Raw genomic sequence first — 14173 nt, forward strand, 5'->3', positions numbered from 1 at the left:
CCTGAACCTGAGAGAGAGAAACTGGTCAGAAACAGCAGAGGCCAGTACATTCCCCCACACACCAGGACAGAAACATCATCATTACATTGCTTTAGTCTATCATAAACCCCATAGAAGAGCACTGGGAAATATATCCTTCTATTTTTTTTTTTTTAGAGCAAATGCTCCCATTTCAATGTAAACTATATAATCTCAAATGTTTTGTCTTTTGAACAGAAAAAAAGCACAAATAATTAAGAACTGATGATCTTAGTTAGTTAGGCACAGCCAGGGGCCGGAGGGTGTCCGGTTTGGGAGCCTCAGGATCTCATCTCTGCTGTTTGCAGATGATGTTGTTCTGATGGCTTCAACAAACCAGGACCTTCAGCTGCTCTGGGGCGGTTTGCAGCCGAGTGTGTAGCGGCCGGGATGAGGATCAGCACCTCCAAATCTGAGGCCATGGTTCTCCACTGGAAAAAGGTGCTTCCCCTCTTCAGGTCGGTGGGGAGTCCTTACCTCAAGTGGAGGGGTTCAAGTATCTCGGGGTCTTGTTCACGAGTGAGGGGCGGATGGAGCGTGAGATCGACAGACGGATCGGTGCGGCGTCAGCAGTGATGCAGTCGCTGTATCGGTCTGTCGTGGTGAAGAGGGAGCTGAGTCGGGGCAAAGCTCTCGATTTACCGATCGATCTACGTTCCCGCCCTCACCTATGGTCATGAGATTTGGGTCATGACCGAAAGGACAAGATCGCAAATACAAGCGGCCGAAATGAGTTTCCTTCGCTGGGTGGCTGGGGGTGAGGAGCTCAGTTACCCGGGAGGAGCTCGGAGTAGAGTTGCTGCTCCTTCACGTCGAAAGGAGCAGCTGAGGTGGCTCGGGCATCTGTTTCGGATGCCTCCTGGTCGGGAGGTGTTCCAGGCATGTCCTTGTGCAGTGGTGTCCAAACTTTTTTCACCGAGGGCCTTATACTGACATGTATAAGGCATGGAGGGCCACAGATCAGTGGTCAATGCATTCAAACGTTCAACTGCGTGTGTTTAAGGGAGGTTTAAACCATTCCACACACTTTTATTTAGGCTTAGAAGCATAATGCCAGCTCAGTCCCACAATAAATGTTCAGTTTTGAGGTTTTAATTGCATGGAATTATTAAAATTGGACTAAAATGACCTTCTCTGGCAATGTGTGGCAATAAAACAAGAAGGCTGAGGGCCACCCAAAATCGGTATGAGGGCCGCATTTGGCCCTCGGGCCGCACTTTGGACACCCCTGTCCTAGTGGGACAAGGCCTTGTGGAAGACCCAGGACACGGTGGTGGGACTATGTCTCCGAGCTGGCCTGGTGTCGCCTCGGGGTCCCCCCAGAACAGCTGGAGGAGGTGTGTGTGGATCAGGAAGTCTGGGCATCTCTGCTGAGACTGCTGCCCCCGCGACCCGGCCCCGGATAAAGCGGAAGAAAATGGATGGATGGATGATCTTAGCCTCATGGCAGAATGATCAAAAAGAGTCAATGGAATGGAAGTCAATGGAGGTAAAATACCAATAACTTGTGATGGGATTTATGGTTCTTTATTGGGAGCTGAGCCTTGGAGATCCGTGTTTTTCAACAAGCTGTTCAAAATACTGGCTCTTTTTGATATCGATTTTTAAAGCCAGAAGCAGAATGGCTCCTAATTGAAGTCCTACATATCCAGGAAATGCTCTCCTCACCTCTCCATCTCTCGATATACATTTACCTTCGACCACGAAGCGAAAACACTCGCCATAGCTTCACTAAAGCCCCACGATAAACTGGATACTTAATGTCAGCTGTTTTAGATCAACAACAAACAACAACAAAGTGTAAGATAAAGATAAAGATCTGGTTGACTTTATAACCAAATACCTACATAAAGTAGAAAACCACCTCTTTGAAAATGTCATTCGGTCTAACAGAGCTTTTAACAGATTTCAAATAAATTACATTTGAACAATAATATTTCAAGTTGTTTCATAACGTAATCGAAGACCTATAAATAAACTAGACCTAATTTCAGATTTTCCCTCTTTAATCTCTTAATCCACCCTCATTGGTCAACGCTGGTGACGCATTAATACAAAAACTGTAAAACTCCTTGAAATTAGGTAAAACTTCAGGATGTGTTAGATTACTTCTTTATTATTTGTGCTTTGGTGATTTTTTTTTTTCATGCGTTTCCCTGAAATATTTACTGTTAGACCATATGACATACTGGGCCAGATCTTGTGACTGGCGCAGTCCGTGCGCATCTCTAAACGCAACGTGGTGCACGCGCAATCTTGCATGTTGCGCTAAAGGCTGCGCCGCTAGGGAGAGGGCGTTATTTAAGAAAAAGAGGACGACTGAGGCTGGCAACCTTCACATTATGTTCCTCTTTACATCGCGCTGCCTTGTCTTCTTCCTTAGAATCGACATCAAATTGAAAAAAAAAGCGAAATTGCCTTGAAAAGTCTCTTTGAGCGTCGGTTACGCACGGGTTTACTTTGATACAGTAGATCAACGCGCACACCCCTAACACCAAACACACCCCTAACACCAAAACAACAACATTTTTCCATAAATAAACCACACAAGTGCCACAACACCAGGTCTGATCTGAGTTTTAAGGAGACATTTCCATCGTGTGTCAGTCTTTATGATGAAGCATAGCAACTTTTTTTTTTTTTTCCAATTCAGCCGCTCCAATCCTGCAGCTGTAGCTCAAATGTTCCAATACGCTACAGTTTTCTTGCAACTGCTGCATAACTGCAACTCCTCTGCAGCCGATATGACAGTTTCTGATCAATTCAATCCATTTGGTAACTTTGCGCATTGGAACGGTGTCCAGCGCGAGGCTGCTGCCTCTCTGTCCCGCCCGCTCAGCTTGGATCTGTAGCGAGTGGCTGCAGCAGCGGAGGGACACTTTTATTTCTTTAATCTTTACTAAGCATTGCGCTGCATCAGCATGTTACACATTTACAGGAGAACCCCTCCCTGCAAACCACCGCCTCCCGCAGGTCTGGGGAAAGCATGGGGAGGGGGCGGCACCACAACATCACAATGCGAGTCTGCCCCCCCCTCCTGTCCTGCCCACATTTTGTAACAGGTCTGACACTGAAGATTGCAAGGAGCTCCACCCGTCTGCGTCCTCGTCTGCTCTAAAGCCTGCGCCATGAACCACAAGATCTGGCCCACTGTGTTTTACCAAATGACACCAAATACACTCTGATATAAGAGAGTCAAAATGCCAGACTCTTTATGAAATGTACCATTGGTGCGAACAATCAGCAACACAGGCATTAATGTTGGCTTTCATAAGAATAGTTAATTTACAATGTGGAATGACAAAAAATATATTTAAAAAAATATATATTTGATCTTTGACAGAATGACATCCACATTTGTGCCATTTGAACTTTTTGTGACAAATGTGAAACTGGGCAAATTTGAAACCTGTGCCCATCTAATCTAGTGTTCTCCAGGGTATTACAATGATGTCACCCTCATGACGCGTCTCTTAAAGAAAGTCAAGTGATTATTGTTTAAATTGTGCCTTGAATGTTGTTCGACTGAATGACAATGAAGGAACCTGATTATAATGGTGATTCATTTGTGTTTATTATGCTCACAGTTATGTTCAGATGAACTGAACTGAATTAAGGTTCTTGCAAAAATGATTCAAAACTTATCATCTTCTAAACTTTTACTGCAGTTGACATAAAAATGCAGCTAATAGGACATTCTACTCATATTATTGTACTCACAGTGCGTGGTCTCTGTGGAGTCACGGAGCGCACCAGGACTGAGGACGGTCTGAAGTAGGACTGAAGGTCTGAAGTAACACTCGTGCATATGTACATGGAGAAGGTACAGTGCGTTTATGGCCCCTCTGCTCCCTGTGCAGAGAGGGATTCTGATAAGTGACACGAGGAAGTGGAGCACAGGTCACAGTTCAACACACAGCGACACATAAAACAGTGTCATGTCTGAGATAATATGAGTTTTTTGGCTTAAAAACATTATATTAACCTATTTTCTGCCAGTTTAGGATTAGAGTTAGGGTTAGTAATTATTTTATTTATTTTTTTGTTTTTTTTATTTGTCCTTTATTTATCCAGGATAAAACTCATTGAGATTAAAAATCTCTTTTTCAAGAGTGTCCTGGCCAAGATGCAGGGGAACAGGTTTACATACAAGTTACAAACAGCTACATGTAAAAGACTTTGTTTCTAGATTTTTCAATAGTCAATGTCAATGTCAATTTTATTTATAAAGCACATTTAAAAACAACCATTGTCGACCAAAGTGCTGTACAAGAACAGTAACAATATGTACAATAAACACAATAAAAGTTAAACACAGGTAATATATAAAGGCACAAACTGTATCTGGTCTACATGGAACCGAAGGCCAAGGCAAAAAGATGAGTTTTTAATTTGGTTTTAAACTCCTCTACAGACTGAGCCGAGCGCACATGAAGAGGAGGCTGTTCCAAAGTTTAGGGGCCGCCACTGAGAAGGCTCGGTCACCTCTGGACACACGCTTGGATTTAGGAACAGACAAAAGAAGCTGGTCAGCAGACCTCAGAGCTCTGGAAGGACAGTAGAGCTGCAGCAGTTCTGACAGATACTGAGGTGCCAGCGAATTTAGGCATTTAAAAACAATCAGCAGAATTTTAAACTTGATGCGAAAGGGAACTGGAAGCCAATGTAAGGAGGACAGAATGGGAGTGATGTGCTCCCATTTTCTTGTGCCGGTCAGCAGGCGGGCGGCGGCGTGTTGGACTCCCTGCAGGCGCTGGAGGGATTTAAGGTCCAGCCCTGTGTAAAGGGAGTTACAATAATCCAACCTTGAAGTGATGAAGGCGTGTATCGCCTTTTCTAAGTCTTTTTTTGGCAAGTAGGCCTTAATTTTCGCAAGAAGTCTTAGTTGGAAGTAGCTGGCTTTTACAACTGATCCGATGTGTTTTTCAAATTTGAAGCAAGTATCAAAAGTCACCCCAAGATTTTTAACAGTGGGGCGGATAAAGGAAACAAGAGGCCCAATAACACTGTCGGTCTTCAGGTTTGACAGGGGGTTGCAACTTCCGAATACCGCTATCTCTGTTTTGGTTTTGTTCAGAGACAGGAAGTTTGAATTTAGCCAAGACTGGACGTCACTCAGGCAGTTTGTCAAGGTTGTTAAGGAGGTTTTACTGGTGTCGACTGTAATTGGCAAATATATTTGAATATCATCTGCAAAGCAGTGATAGGAAACATTATGCTTTTGGAAAATAGAACCCAGTGGCAACATATATAAGGCAAAGAGGATTGGACCCAAAATGGATCCCTGAGGGACCCCACAGCTAAGGGGGGACACAGTGGACGAGAACTCTCCCAAGTGCACAGAGAACATTCTGTCTGAAAGGTACGAGCGGAACCACTGGAGGGCTGTACCCTTGATGCCTACGCACAACTCCAGACGAGATAAAAGTATTTTGTGGTCAACAGTGTCAAATGCAGCGGTAAGGTCAAGAAGAACAAGAACCGCTGATTTACCACTGTCCACAGCTAAAAGCAGATCATTAAAAACCTTTAAAAGGGCAGTTTCAGTGCTGTGTTTTGTTTTAAAACCGGACTGAAATTTCTCCCCAATCCCATTAAAATCAAGATATGACTGAAGTTGAATATAAACAACTTTCTCCAAGATCTTTGACAAATAGGAGAGTTTAGAAATAGGCCTAAAATTAGACAAAGCATTGGGGTCAAGATTATGTTTTTTGAGTAGCGGCTGAACGACTGCATGTTTGAATACAGCAGGGACCGAACCGGTCATCAATGAAGAATTAATTATTTTCACAATACAAGGTCCAATTACTTCAATAACCTCCTTTAAAAGATGAGGTGGGATAGTGTCCATAGGACAGGAGGAAGGTCTCAGATGCTTCACAATTTCAGTCACGCACAAAGTGGACACTTGCTCAAAATTCTCAAGAACAGAACAGCACATAGGAACAACAGCAGGATCACAATAGTGATTTAAAAGTATTAAGTGATACAAGTTCTTTTAACTGAAACTCCTTCTGTAGCTTATTCCAAGAGTGTGGAGCAGCAAAGGTCCTGAGAGCGCAGGCTGGAGCTGCTGTTGCTCCTCAGCTCAGTGAGCTGCTGCAGATACGGAGGTCCAGCAATACATTTATAAACCAAAAGATACCAATGTTTCAATCTACGAAATGACAAAGATGACCAGCCCACCCGGGCGTAAAGGAGACAAAGTTTAATCAAACATGCTGAATTATATGCTGCTTGCTTTTTATTGGTAATAAGAATCAGAATGACAAACACTCCAAACAACCCCTAATATAAATGTTTTTTAAAAGTGATATCAGGGTAAGTTTAAATATGACATTTTGATGGATTAATATCAAATTAATAAATGTTGACAAAATTAAACATGAGTCAAACATTAACATTGACTTAAGTGAAGAGAATGTTTTAAACGTGTTTCTGACCTTCATGTGACTGACTGTCCTCAAATATGCACTTGCAGTTTAATTTGACCTTTTGGCAGGGCCACAACAAAGAAGGAGCTAATTGGGCATTTGCTGAGAGGTCCCAATATGAAGGGGGCCCCAGAAAATAAATCCTTTAACACCAGAAAATAGACTAGCTGAAAATATCATTATGATCTAAAATGCAGAAAATCACATCTGAATGACACACATTTTATTTATTAATTTATTAACAGCTCAACAGCACACACATGGCATAAAATTACTATTTGCAACTCAGATTTGACAAATGATTAAGTTCAGTTCATATATGACATTGCTTTTAAGGTGTGGATAGGATTTCCACAAATGTCTCCTGTAATGGCAATGGCAACTTTATTTATAATGCACTTTAAAACAACTGAGTTGACCAAAGTGCTACAAACATAACATAACATAAAAACATAACATAAAATACAATACAAAAGGTGCATCGAATACAAATGAATAAAATCTGGTAAAATGTCAAAAACTCAAGCTGTGTTAAAAGCCAAAGTGAACAAGTGCGTTTTAAGAACAGATTTAAAAACAAGCACAGAAGAAGCCTGTCTTATGTGTAAGGGCAACTCGTTCCATAATTTTGGTGCAGCCACCGCAAAAGCCCGATCCCCTCTGAGCTTTCGTTCGGTCTTTGGGACACTGAGGAGGAGCTGATCAGCCGACCTGAGAGACCGCGAAGGCTTGTACAGGTGTAAGAGCTCAGAGAGGTACAGTGGGGCGACACCGTTAAGACATTTAAAAACAAATAGAAGCAGTTTAAAATGGATCCTAAAGTGCACAGGCAGCCAATGCAGAGAAAGGAAGACGTTTCCCCTGTGAGTTTCTGAATGGATATTTACTTTAACCTCTAAAAGATGCCAAACATTCTCAGAACTGGTTTTGGAGCTTACACTGAGGTGGTAACAGCTGGAAGGGCCGGGCGTAGGTTGAAAGGGGCCGATCCGTTTGCGTCTGTAGGCAGGGACCATTCAGTTCAGGGTTTAGGTCCAGAAGTGGCAATTAATCCATTCAAAAGGCAGGTTCTGCAGGTACGGTTTGTTGCAGCAAATGAAAGCAGAGTCCAAAAGTCTTTGTTTGGTCTTTGCTCAAAGTTCTGAACCTTTTTTTGGAACTCAAGAACAAGGGTTTTCAGTTTGAGCCCGGTCTGGGTGGTGCTTGTGGCTCAGCCTTTGAAGCTGATTGGCTCCTGTGGATAGACAATGAGTGGATTGGCTCCAAATAAATTTGTCTTTGTGCTTTTTAGGAGGGGAAAGATCAGTCCTTTGGATAAATTTAACATTAAAAGTCTAAGCACAGTTAAACATTAGAATATGATGGTTATGGAACGACATTGCTTCACATAAAACAAATCACGGTTTCCCGCAGTGCTTTCCTGTTTAGGCGTCCGCTTAAGCAACACCGGGCTCCCCCTTAACTAAGCTCCGAAAAAGAAAGAAAAAAAAATATATTTTTTGTTCTTGTATTTACTATTTACTTCATGTGTTGACGATCGCCAGATCGGCACTCAACCAGACAAAAATCGTCACAATTAACATTACTACTTATAAGCAAAAAATAATGCTGACTGGCACTTTGTAAGTAGCAAAGTCCAACCTATTTTGTTGGGGTGTTAGCATTAGCTAGTGGTCATCAAAGCTTGGATTTTGGTTGGTCCAGCAAGGAGATTTGACCTCAGGGTTATTAAATGGCATTTTCTTCCAAACTTTGTTGTGTTGCTTTTGCTGTAAAATAACCTGACATCTTTAATTTATTCCTCACTTTTTCGCTTTAAAGTCTTTTTTAAGCCTGGAGCAGCATTAGGTCCATAGAGTTTATTCCTGTTTGGTTTTGAGGCGTGAGGACAGGGCTGTCCACAGGACTGTGAGTGTCTTCATGAACATGAACAGACTCAGTGCAGCTAACGTGAGCAGAAACACCACCACGTCAATGCAGTAATACTGAATCTTGGACAGTTTGTAGGACTCTGTTATCAGATGTTTGGCTCCTCTGTGTCTCATGACGAACTCTATCCAGAACATGGCTTTGTCCATGGGCTTCATGGGCTGGTCTCTGTGCAGCTCTGACAGACGCTTCATATTCTCTCTATGTTTGGGCTGGTGCAACAGCTCCTGCAGCGCCTGGAGAAACACCTCTCTGTTCACTGTGGAGATGTCCAGCACTTTGGCCACTCCACGCACCTCCATCCGAAAGAAGTTGTCCTGTTGGTCAAACATCAGCGGCAAACCCAACAGAGGAACGCCGTGGTAAATGGCTTCCTGAAGCCCGTTGGTTCCTCCGTGAGCTACAAAAAGCTTGGTTTGTGGATGTCCCAGAAGGTCGTTCTGAGGGAGCCAGTCCACCAGCAGAGTGTTGTTGCCTAAAGTGGAGGGCTGTTTGCCCGAGTGTCTCCAGATGACTTTCTGAGGGACTTGTGCAAAAGCAGCAGCGATCTCCTCAGTGATGTCTTCAGGCAGTTGGGCCACCAGTGTCCCTAAAGTCATGACGATAACCCCATGCTCCCCTGAACTCTGCACAAACTGCTCCAGCTCTTTGGACAGAGGTCTGGAGGGTTTGCACTGGAAGCCTGACATGTAAACCACGTTTGGCATCGTGGGCCGCGGGAATTCAAACGTGAAGTCGTTTCTCATCAGCCAAATGTCGGCCGCCTGGAACAGCTCCATGTAGTGCACGTCAGGACCAAAGTATTTGTGAACCAGCGGTTTGTAAATTGGGTCGCTCACATACCAGATCTGAAACCGCGTACACATGTAGAAGAGGATGTTCTTGACTCTCTCTAAGAAGCTCATTTTATCAGTGAGTTCACTCATGGCGACTGGTGCATAGGACAGAGGAGATGGGGCGATGGAGAGATGTCCCTCTCCTTGAACGGTCCACCTCACGTTGAACACTAGGGGGAGCTCTAGCTTGTGAGCGAGCAGAACACCAGCGCCGTTTACAGGATCTGTCAAAACCAGGTCATATTTTGCGTCCTTCAAATCCTGCATTAATGTCTTATTCTCAAACATTTGTTCAGCCATTTCAGCATTTTTCTTATACAACTCATAAAATGCTGCAACAACTTCGTATTCTAAAGAAATCCGTCTCCAAACCGAGGCCCCTCCGCGCCGCAGTCGCACCATCTTCATAGTGAAGGTTCCGAACTTTTTCTCGCTTAATCCGGACAAAGAGTTGAGTATGATGGATTTGTAGAAGGGAGACTCGGCCTTGATGTACCAGGTTACTATGGGCCGCAGCACAGTGACCTCATGACCCCGAGAGTGCAGCTCCTCGACCAGAATCCGCATGTTCACCCAGTGGGACCCGTCCACAGGAAACACCAGCACCTTCCCCCCGAACACAGGGGCGCAGCAGAGCAGAGCCAACAGCAGCAGATGCATCCTGAACCTGAGAGAGAGAGAAATCATACCAGGGTCAAATCAGAATCATTTAGTCATGGCCACACAGCAGAGTACAGGTATACAGGTAGCCAATGCAACATTACAGATCCCAGATATAGGCACAGTTACTATCGGCATTTGTTTAATGTCCGTATGAAGAAAGGAGTATGCTTTCAAAGATCTGTAGCGCCTCCCAGAGGGCATGAGCGTGACCAGGTGGTAAATAACGGAAATGTTCCAGCTTGTGATGTGCCGATCATGTCGAGGCTTCGAAGCGTGTGCCGAGTAATCTAGAGGAGTGTCTATTGAAGCGCGTATCGATGCGTGTGTTGATCACGTGTGTGGTGGCGTTCGAAGCCTCGCGAAGTGGCCGTACCGCGTGACTGATTCAGGAAATGATTCGCGGGTTTGAAGCGCGATTCAAAACAAAAGCGACAGTTGGACATAGACAAAGTAACACAAGCACATTTTCCATCACAACTCTATAAATTCGCTTTTAACTTGCTTTTAATACTTAGAGCACACTGAATTGTGTCCAGGTTGTAAACATTTGGTGTGTTTTTTTTCATTGTTTTTATCTTTCTGTGAAGCACTTCGGTCCTCCTGGTGTTGTTGTAAAGTACTACATAAATCAACTTTTACTGATTGATTGATTGATACATTTCTTGTCCACATGATGGCGAAGTGGAGCAAATAAAGCGCCTTGATGCTTCGAACCATGTGTGATGCAATTGGCTGTGAGGCTTCAATGCTTCATGGGGCTTCATCTTGCCATCACTAGTTCCAGCACAGACATGAACACAGCCCCAGAGCACCGTAAAGGTACAGTGTTTTCACAGCAGTAAACCCAATCTGAGTGCTTTTGTTCCTCGGGCTGAGACAATATTACACATAGTCATTACATTTTATAGTCAATTGTCACAAAAAGGAGGTAAATAGTCACTCAACTTGGTCTATTGTACATGTTGGTAGGGGAAACCAGAGTACCCGGAGGAAACCTACGCAGACACAGGAAGAACATGCAAACTCTACAGAAAGGCCCCGTCCCAGGTGGGAATCGAACCCGGACCTTCTAACTGTGAAGCGAGAGCACTAGCCGCTGTACTACCGTGCCGTCAACCTATAAAGCTGAAGGTGCTCTGCGATTCCTGAACAGGAAATATTATGTACATGGTAATAAGGCTAGTCGGTTACTAGCATTCCAATTGCACAAGACCCAATCCAACAACGTAGGGGGAAGATAAAATGCATGTATACAAACCAGACGCTCACTCATCCAAATGACATTGCAAAAACATATGCGAAGTACAACCAAAAGACAAATCCCAGGGAAAAGGGAGACGATAGAGTGCTTCTTAAAATCTATAAGTCTGGCTAAACTGATATAGGAGGAGGCTAACAAACTAACGTGTCCTTTAACACAGGACAAGCTCAGTTAGATTAGATGGAGAGCGCTTGTCAACCACAGTTTTCAGATCTTTCCACAGATTCTCGATTGGATTTAGGTTTGGACTTTGACTTAGCCTTAGCCTTTCTAACACATTCTCAAAGAATGTGAGTGAAAACCCACAAAAAAATGTTTCCCTCATGGTCAGTGATGTTGTGAAGCCATTTATTGTGAAAAAAAAGTGTGAACTAATTTCAAATCACCAGAATAAAAATAAAACACCAACATGACCCTGTTGAAACGCTACCACACCCCAGTTCCTAATACCGTGCATTGCCCTCTTTTAGTCGTACACAACAGATCAATGATTTGCCATTCCGCCCCATTCATGGTAATGAGCCCATGTTGTCTGTGAAAATAACATGTCTGCTCAGTCTCCTCCTACAGACAGTGTTCCTTAAAAGAGCATAAACCGCCCTCCTCTACGAGCCTCCACAGAGCTCCACCTGTCAATCATAGACTTAGGCTCCAACTTTTTACTTCTGGTGTACAAAAAACATTGTGGTTAAAAAAAATATGACCCAGCGTATCACATGAATCATAGCATTGTTTAGAAAAAAAGAAACTCTTTGGAGCCATCATGTCAGGCGTTGTTTTAAATAACAAAAAACTGAACCGTGTGCGTCCTGTTTAGGATTTATGGATTGATTTGATCTGATTTCTCGTCATTTCATGTAACAGTGAAACACTTAGAATTGCCTCGTGTATGGATCGTGCTCTTCAAATAAACTTGCCTTTCCTTGCCTCCTCTGAGCGAGTCATTACCCTGAAAAAAAGTGCAGAAACCGACCGAGAAACCAAAAAGTCTGTAGAGCGAGAGAAATGTTTCATACTTACAGTGTTTTGTCTGTGTCTGCTGGGTGGAAGAGAGAGGCAGGTCTGAACCAGCACTGGAGCATGTGGGGAGAGGAAGAAGAGGGAGGTGCATGACCCTCCGGCAGGTACGGGAGACGATAAACTATGAAATCTCACCTCAGAGCCAGAGGGCGGGGCCTGGGAGAACACAATCCTGCTGTAAACACACTGGAATTACAGTTGTGCTTAAAAGTTTGCATACCCTGGCTGATTTTTTGTTCTTAATACTGAGTATTGCCCCTTTAACATCAATGACAGCTCGGATTCTTTTGTGGTAGTTGTGGATGGGCCTCTTTGTTTTTCCTCGGATGGTAAAACTGGCCATTCTTTTTGGCAAAAATCCTCCAGTTCCTGAAAGACTGGTCTTTATCTTAAACATGCTGCTTTGCTTCACCTCTTTTTATTATTGTCACTGAATAAGGTCAGAGCGGACATAAAATAACTTAAAATGCAGACTTAAAATGTGTGTATTTGATTATGTTCTTGTTATGTAGCAAGTACCTGCTGAACTAATGAATGAGACGAGCTGTGCTTTTATTCTGACGTGCTGAAATTGAAATCGATCAATATGGGTAAAAAAAATGACTCTTTTTTTTCAAAATTGCCCAGCCCTACCAGTGCAGGACACTACGCTCTGAAACAGGGACAAACCCAGGAGGCAGTGCACCGTTTCAGAGGAGTTTCCCCGACCTCTAAAACAGGCTGCTCAGGACTAACCCAACCCATGAACTGTATTTGCACGTACTGTACAAGTATACAGTGATAAATAAAGTAGTTGAAACGGACAAAACATATGCCGCCAGTCACACTTTAGTTTTGGGGTTTAGCACAGGTCTGGGCTAGTGATGGGCTAAACGAGCCGAGGCACCGATACTCGTATCATGCGCTGAAAGCAACGCCTCAGCCGAGCGTATCAGCGAGCGTATCACTTTTAGAAAAGTCACGTGACCGACACAGTCACTGTGTCATTTTGTGTCATGTAGTGTCGTACGCAACGAGCAGCAGCGAGCAGCAGGGGGCGCCAGTTGAACGAGAACATCGCTTGGCTCATGTTGTCATTTGGGATTTATGTACCACACGCCGATCCCGCGGGTGCTCCCGGGCTTGAGCGCCCGGCCTGGGCTGCCCAAAACTTTGGGCTCGAGGCAATTCTGCCCTGATAACCTGTAGTCCCAGGGAGGAAATTAGCATTTTTGCTATAACCTGGTACAATGCTTTTGGTCAATGTTAAATTGTGCACTGTCCCTGTCTAAATAAAAAACATACCATACCATAACAAAATTATTCAATAGATAGTGTGTAAAGCAAACACAGACTAAGTGCTTACAGAGCTACATGAACAGTGTATCAATTACTTCATGTAGGCTACTAGGCAGAGCGTCCAGTTAGAGGTCATAGGGTCGTGAGTTTGAATGATGGTCTATGGTGGTTTAGTCTTTTGACTTGACATCCACTGGTAAAATACGTCTGGTGTCATATTTTCGTCACAGGCACTGTCCTTTATTAAATCTTGGTCAGTGACTTCATTTTTAGAAGGTTGTATCACTGATACTTCTCATTAATTCACATTCTTTTGTTTCTATTCTCATTATCCGGAACAGTTTTCCTCTTTCTAAATTCTCACTCTGCTTGCATTGCACTCTTGCTGCAACGCTTTTTCACCACCAGATGGCGCCTATAAGCCGACCAACACTGCGTGATACTGTGTGGCACAATTTGTAAAAGTGTGTGACACACACACTGAGGTATCATCTACCCATCACTAGTCATTGTCTAACAAACTGTACATATTTGTAGAAACAGGCTCAGCTCGTCAAAGGCATTTCTATGCTAAAAATAATTGGTGATAGATAATTGGTCTGAGCTCATTAGGACATGGCTTGCACATGTAGAGGGAGGAAAATACTCAATTGTAATATTTTGAAATTCCGTATAGTCCCTTTACAAAGGTAAAATAAAATAAATCAATAAAAAAATCATACAGATCTTTT

The 14173-nt window shown here is 43.5% G+C and overlaps 1 protein-coding gene across 1 annotated transcript; it reads right to left on the minus strand.

The window, feature by feature from the left end:
* Nucleotides 1–8314: 8314 nt before the first annotated feature.
* On the minus strand, nucleotides 8315–9880 carry LOC306973883 (UDP-glucuronosyltransferase 2A2-like; the record flags this gene model as incomplete). The annotated part of the gene is made up of 1 exon (XM_079570956.1): nucleotides 8315–9880. One exon carries the CDS (start codon nucleotides 9878–9880, stop codon nucleotides 8315–8317), a length of 1566 nt encoding a protein of 521 aa, XP_079427082.1.
* Nucleotides 9881–14173: the final 4293 nt, after the last annotated feature.

The sequence above is a fragment of the Gobius niger genome (genome assembly GCF_951799975.1).
Source record: "Gobius niger genome assembly, chromosome: 1".
Lineage (NCBI taxonomy): Eukaryota > Metazoa > Chordata > Actinopteri > Gobiiformes > Gobiidae > Gobius > Gobius niger.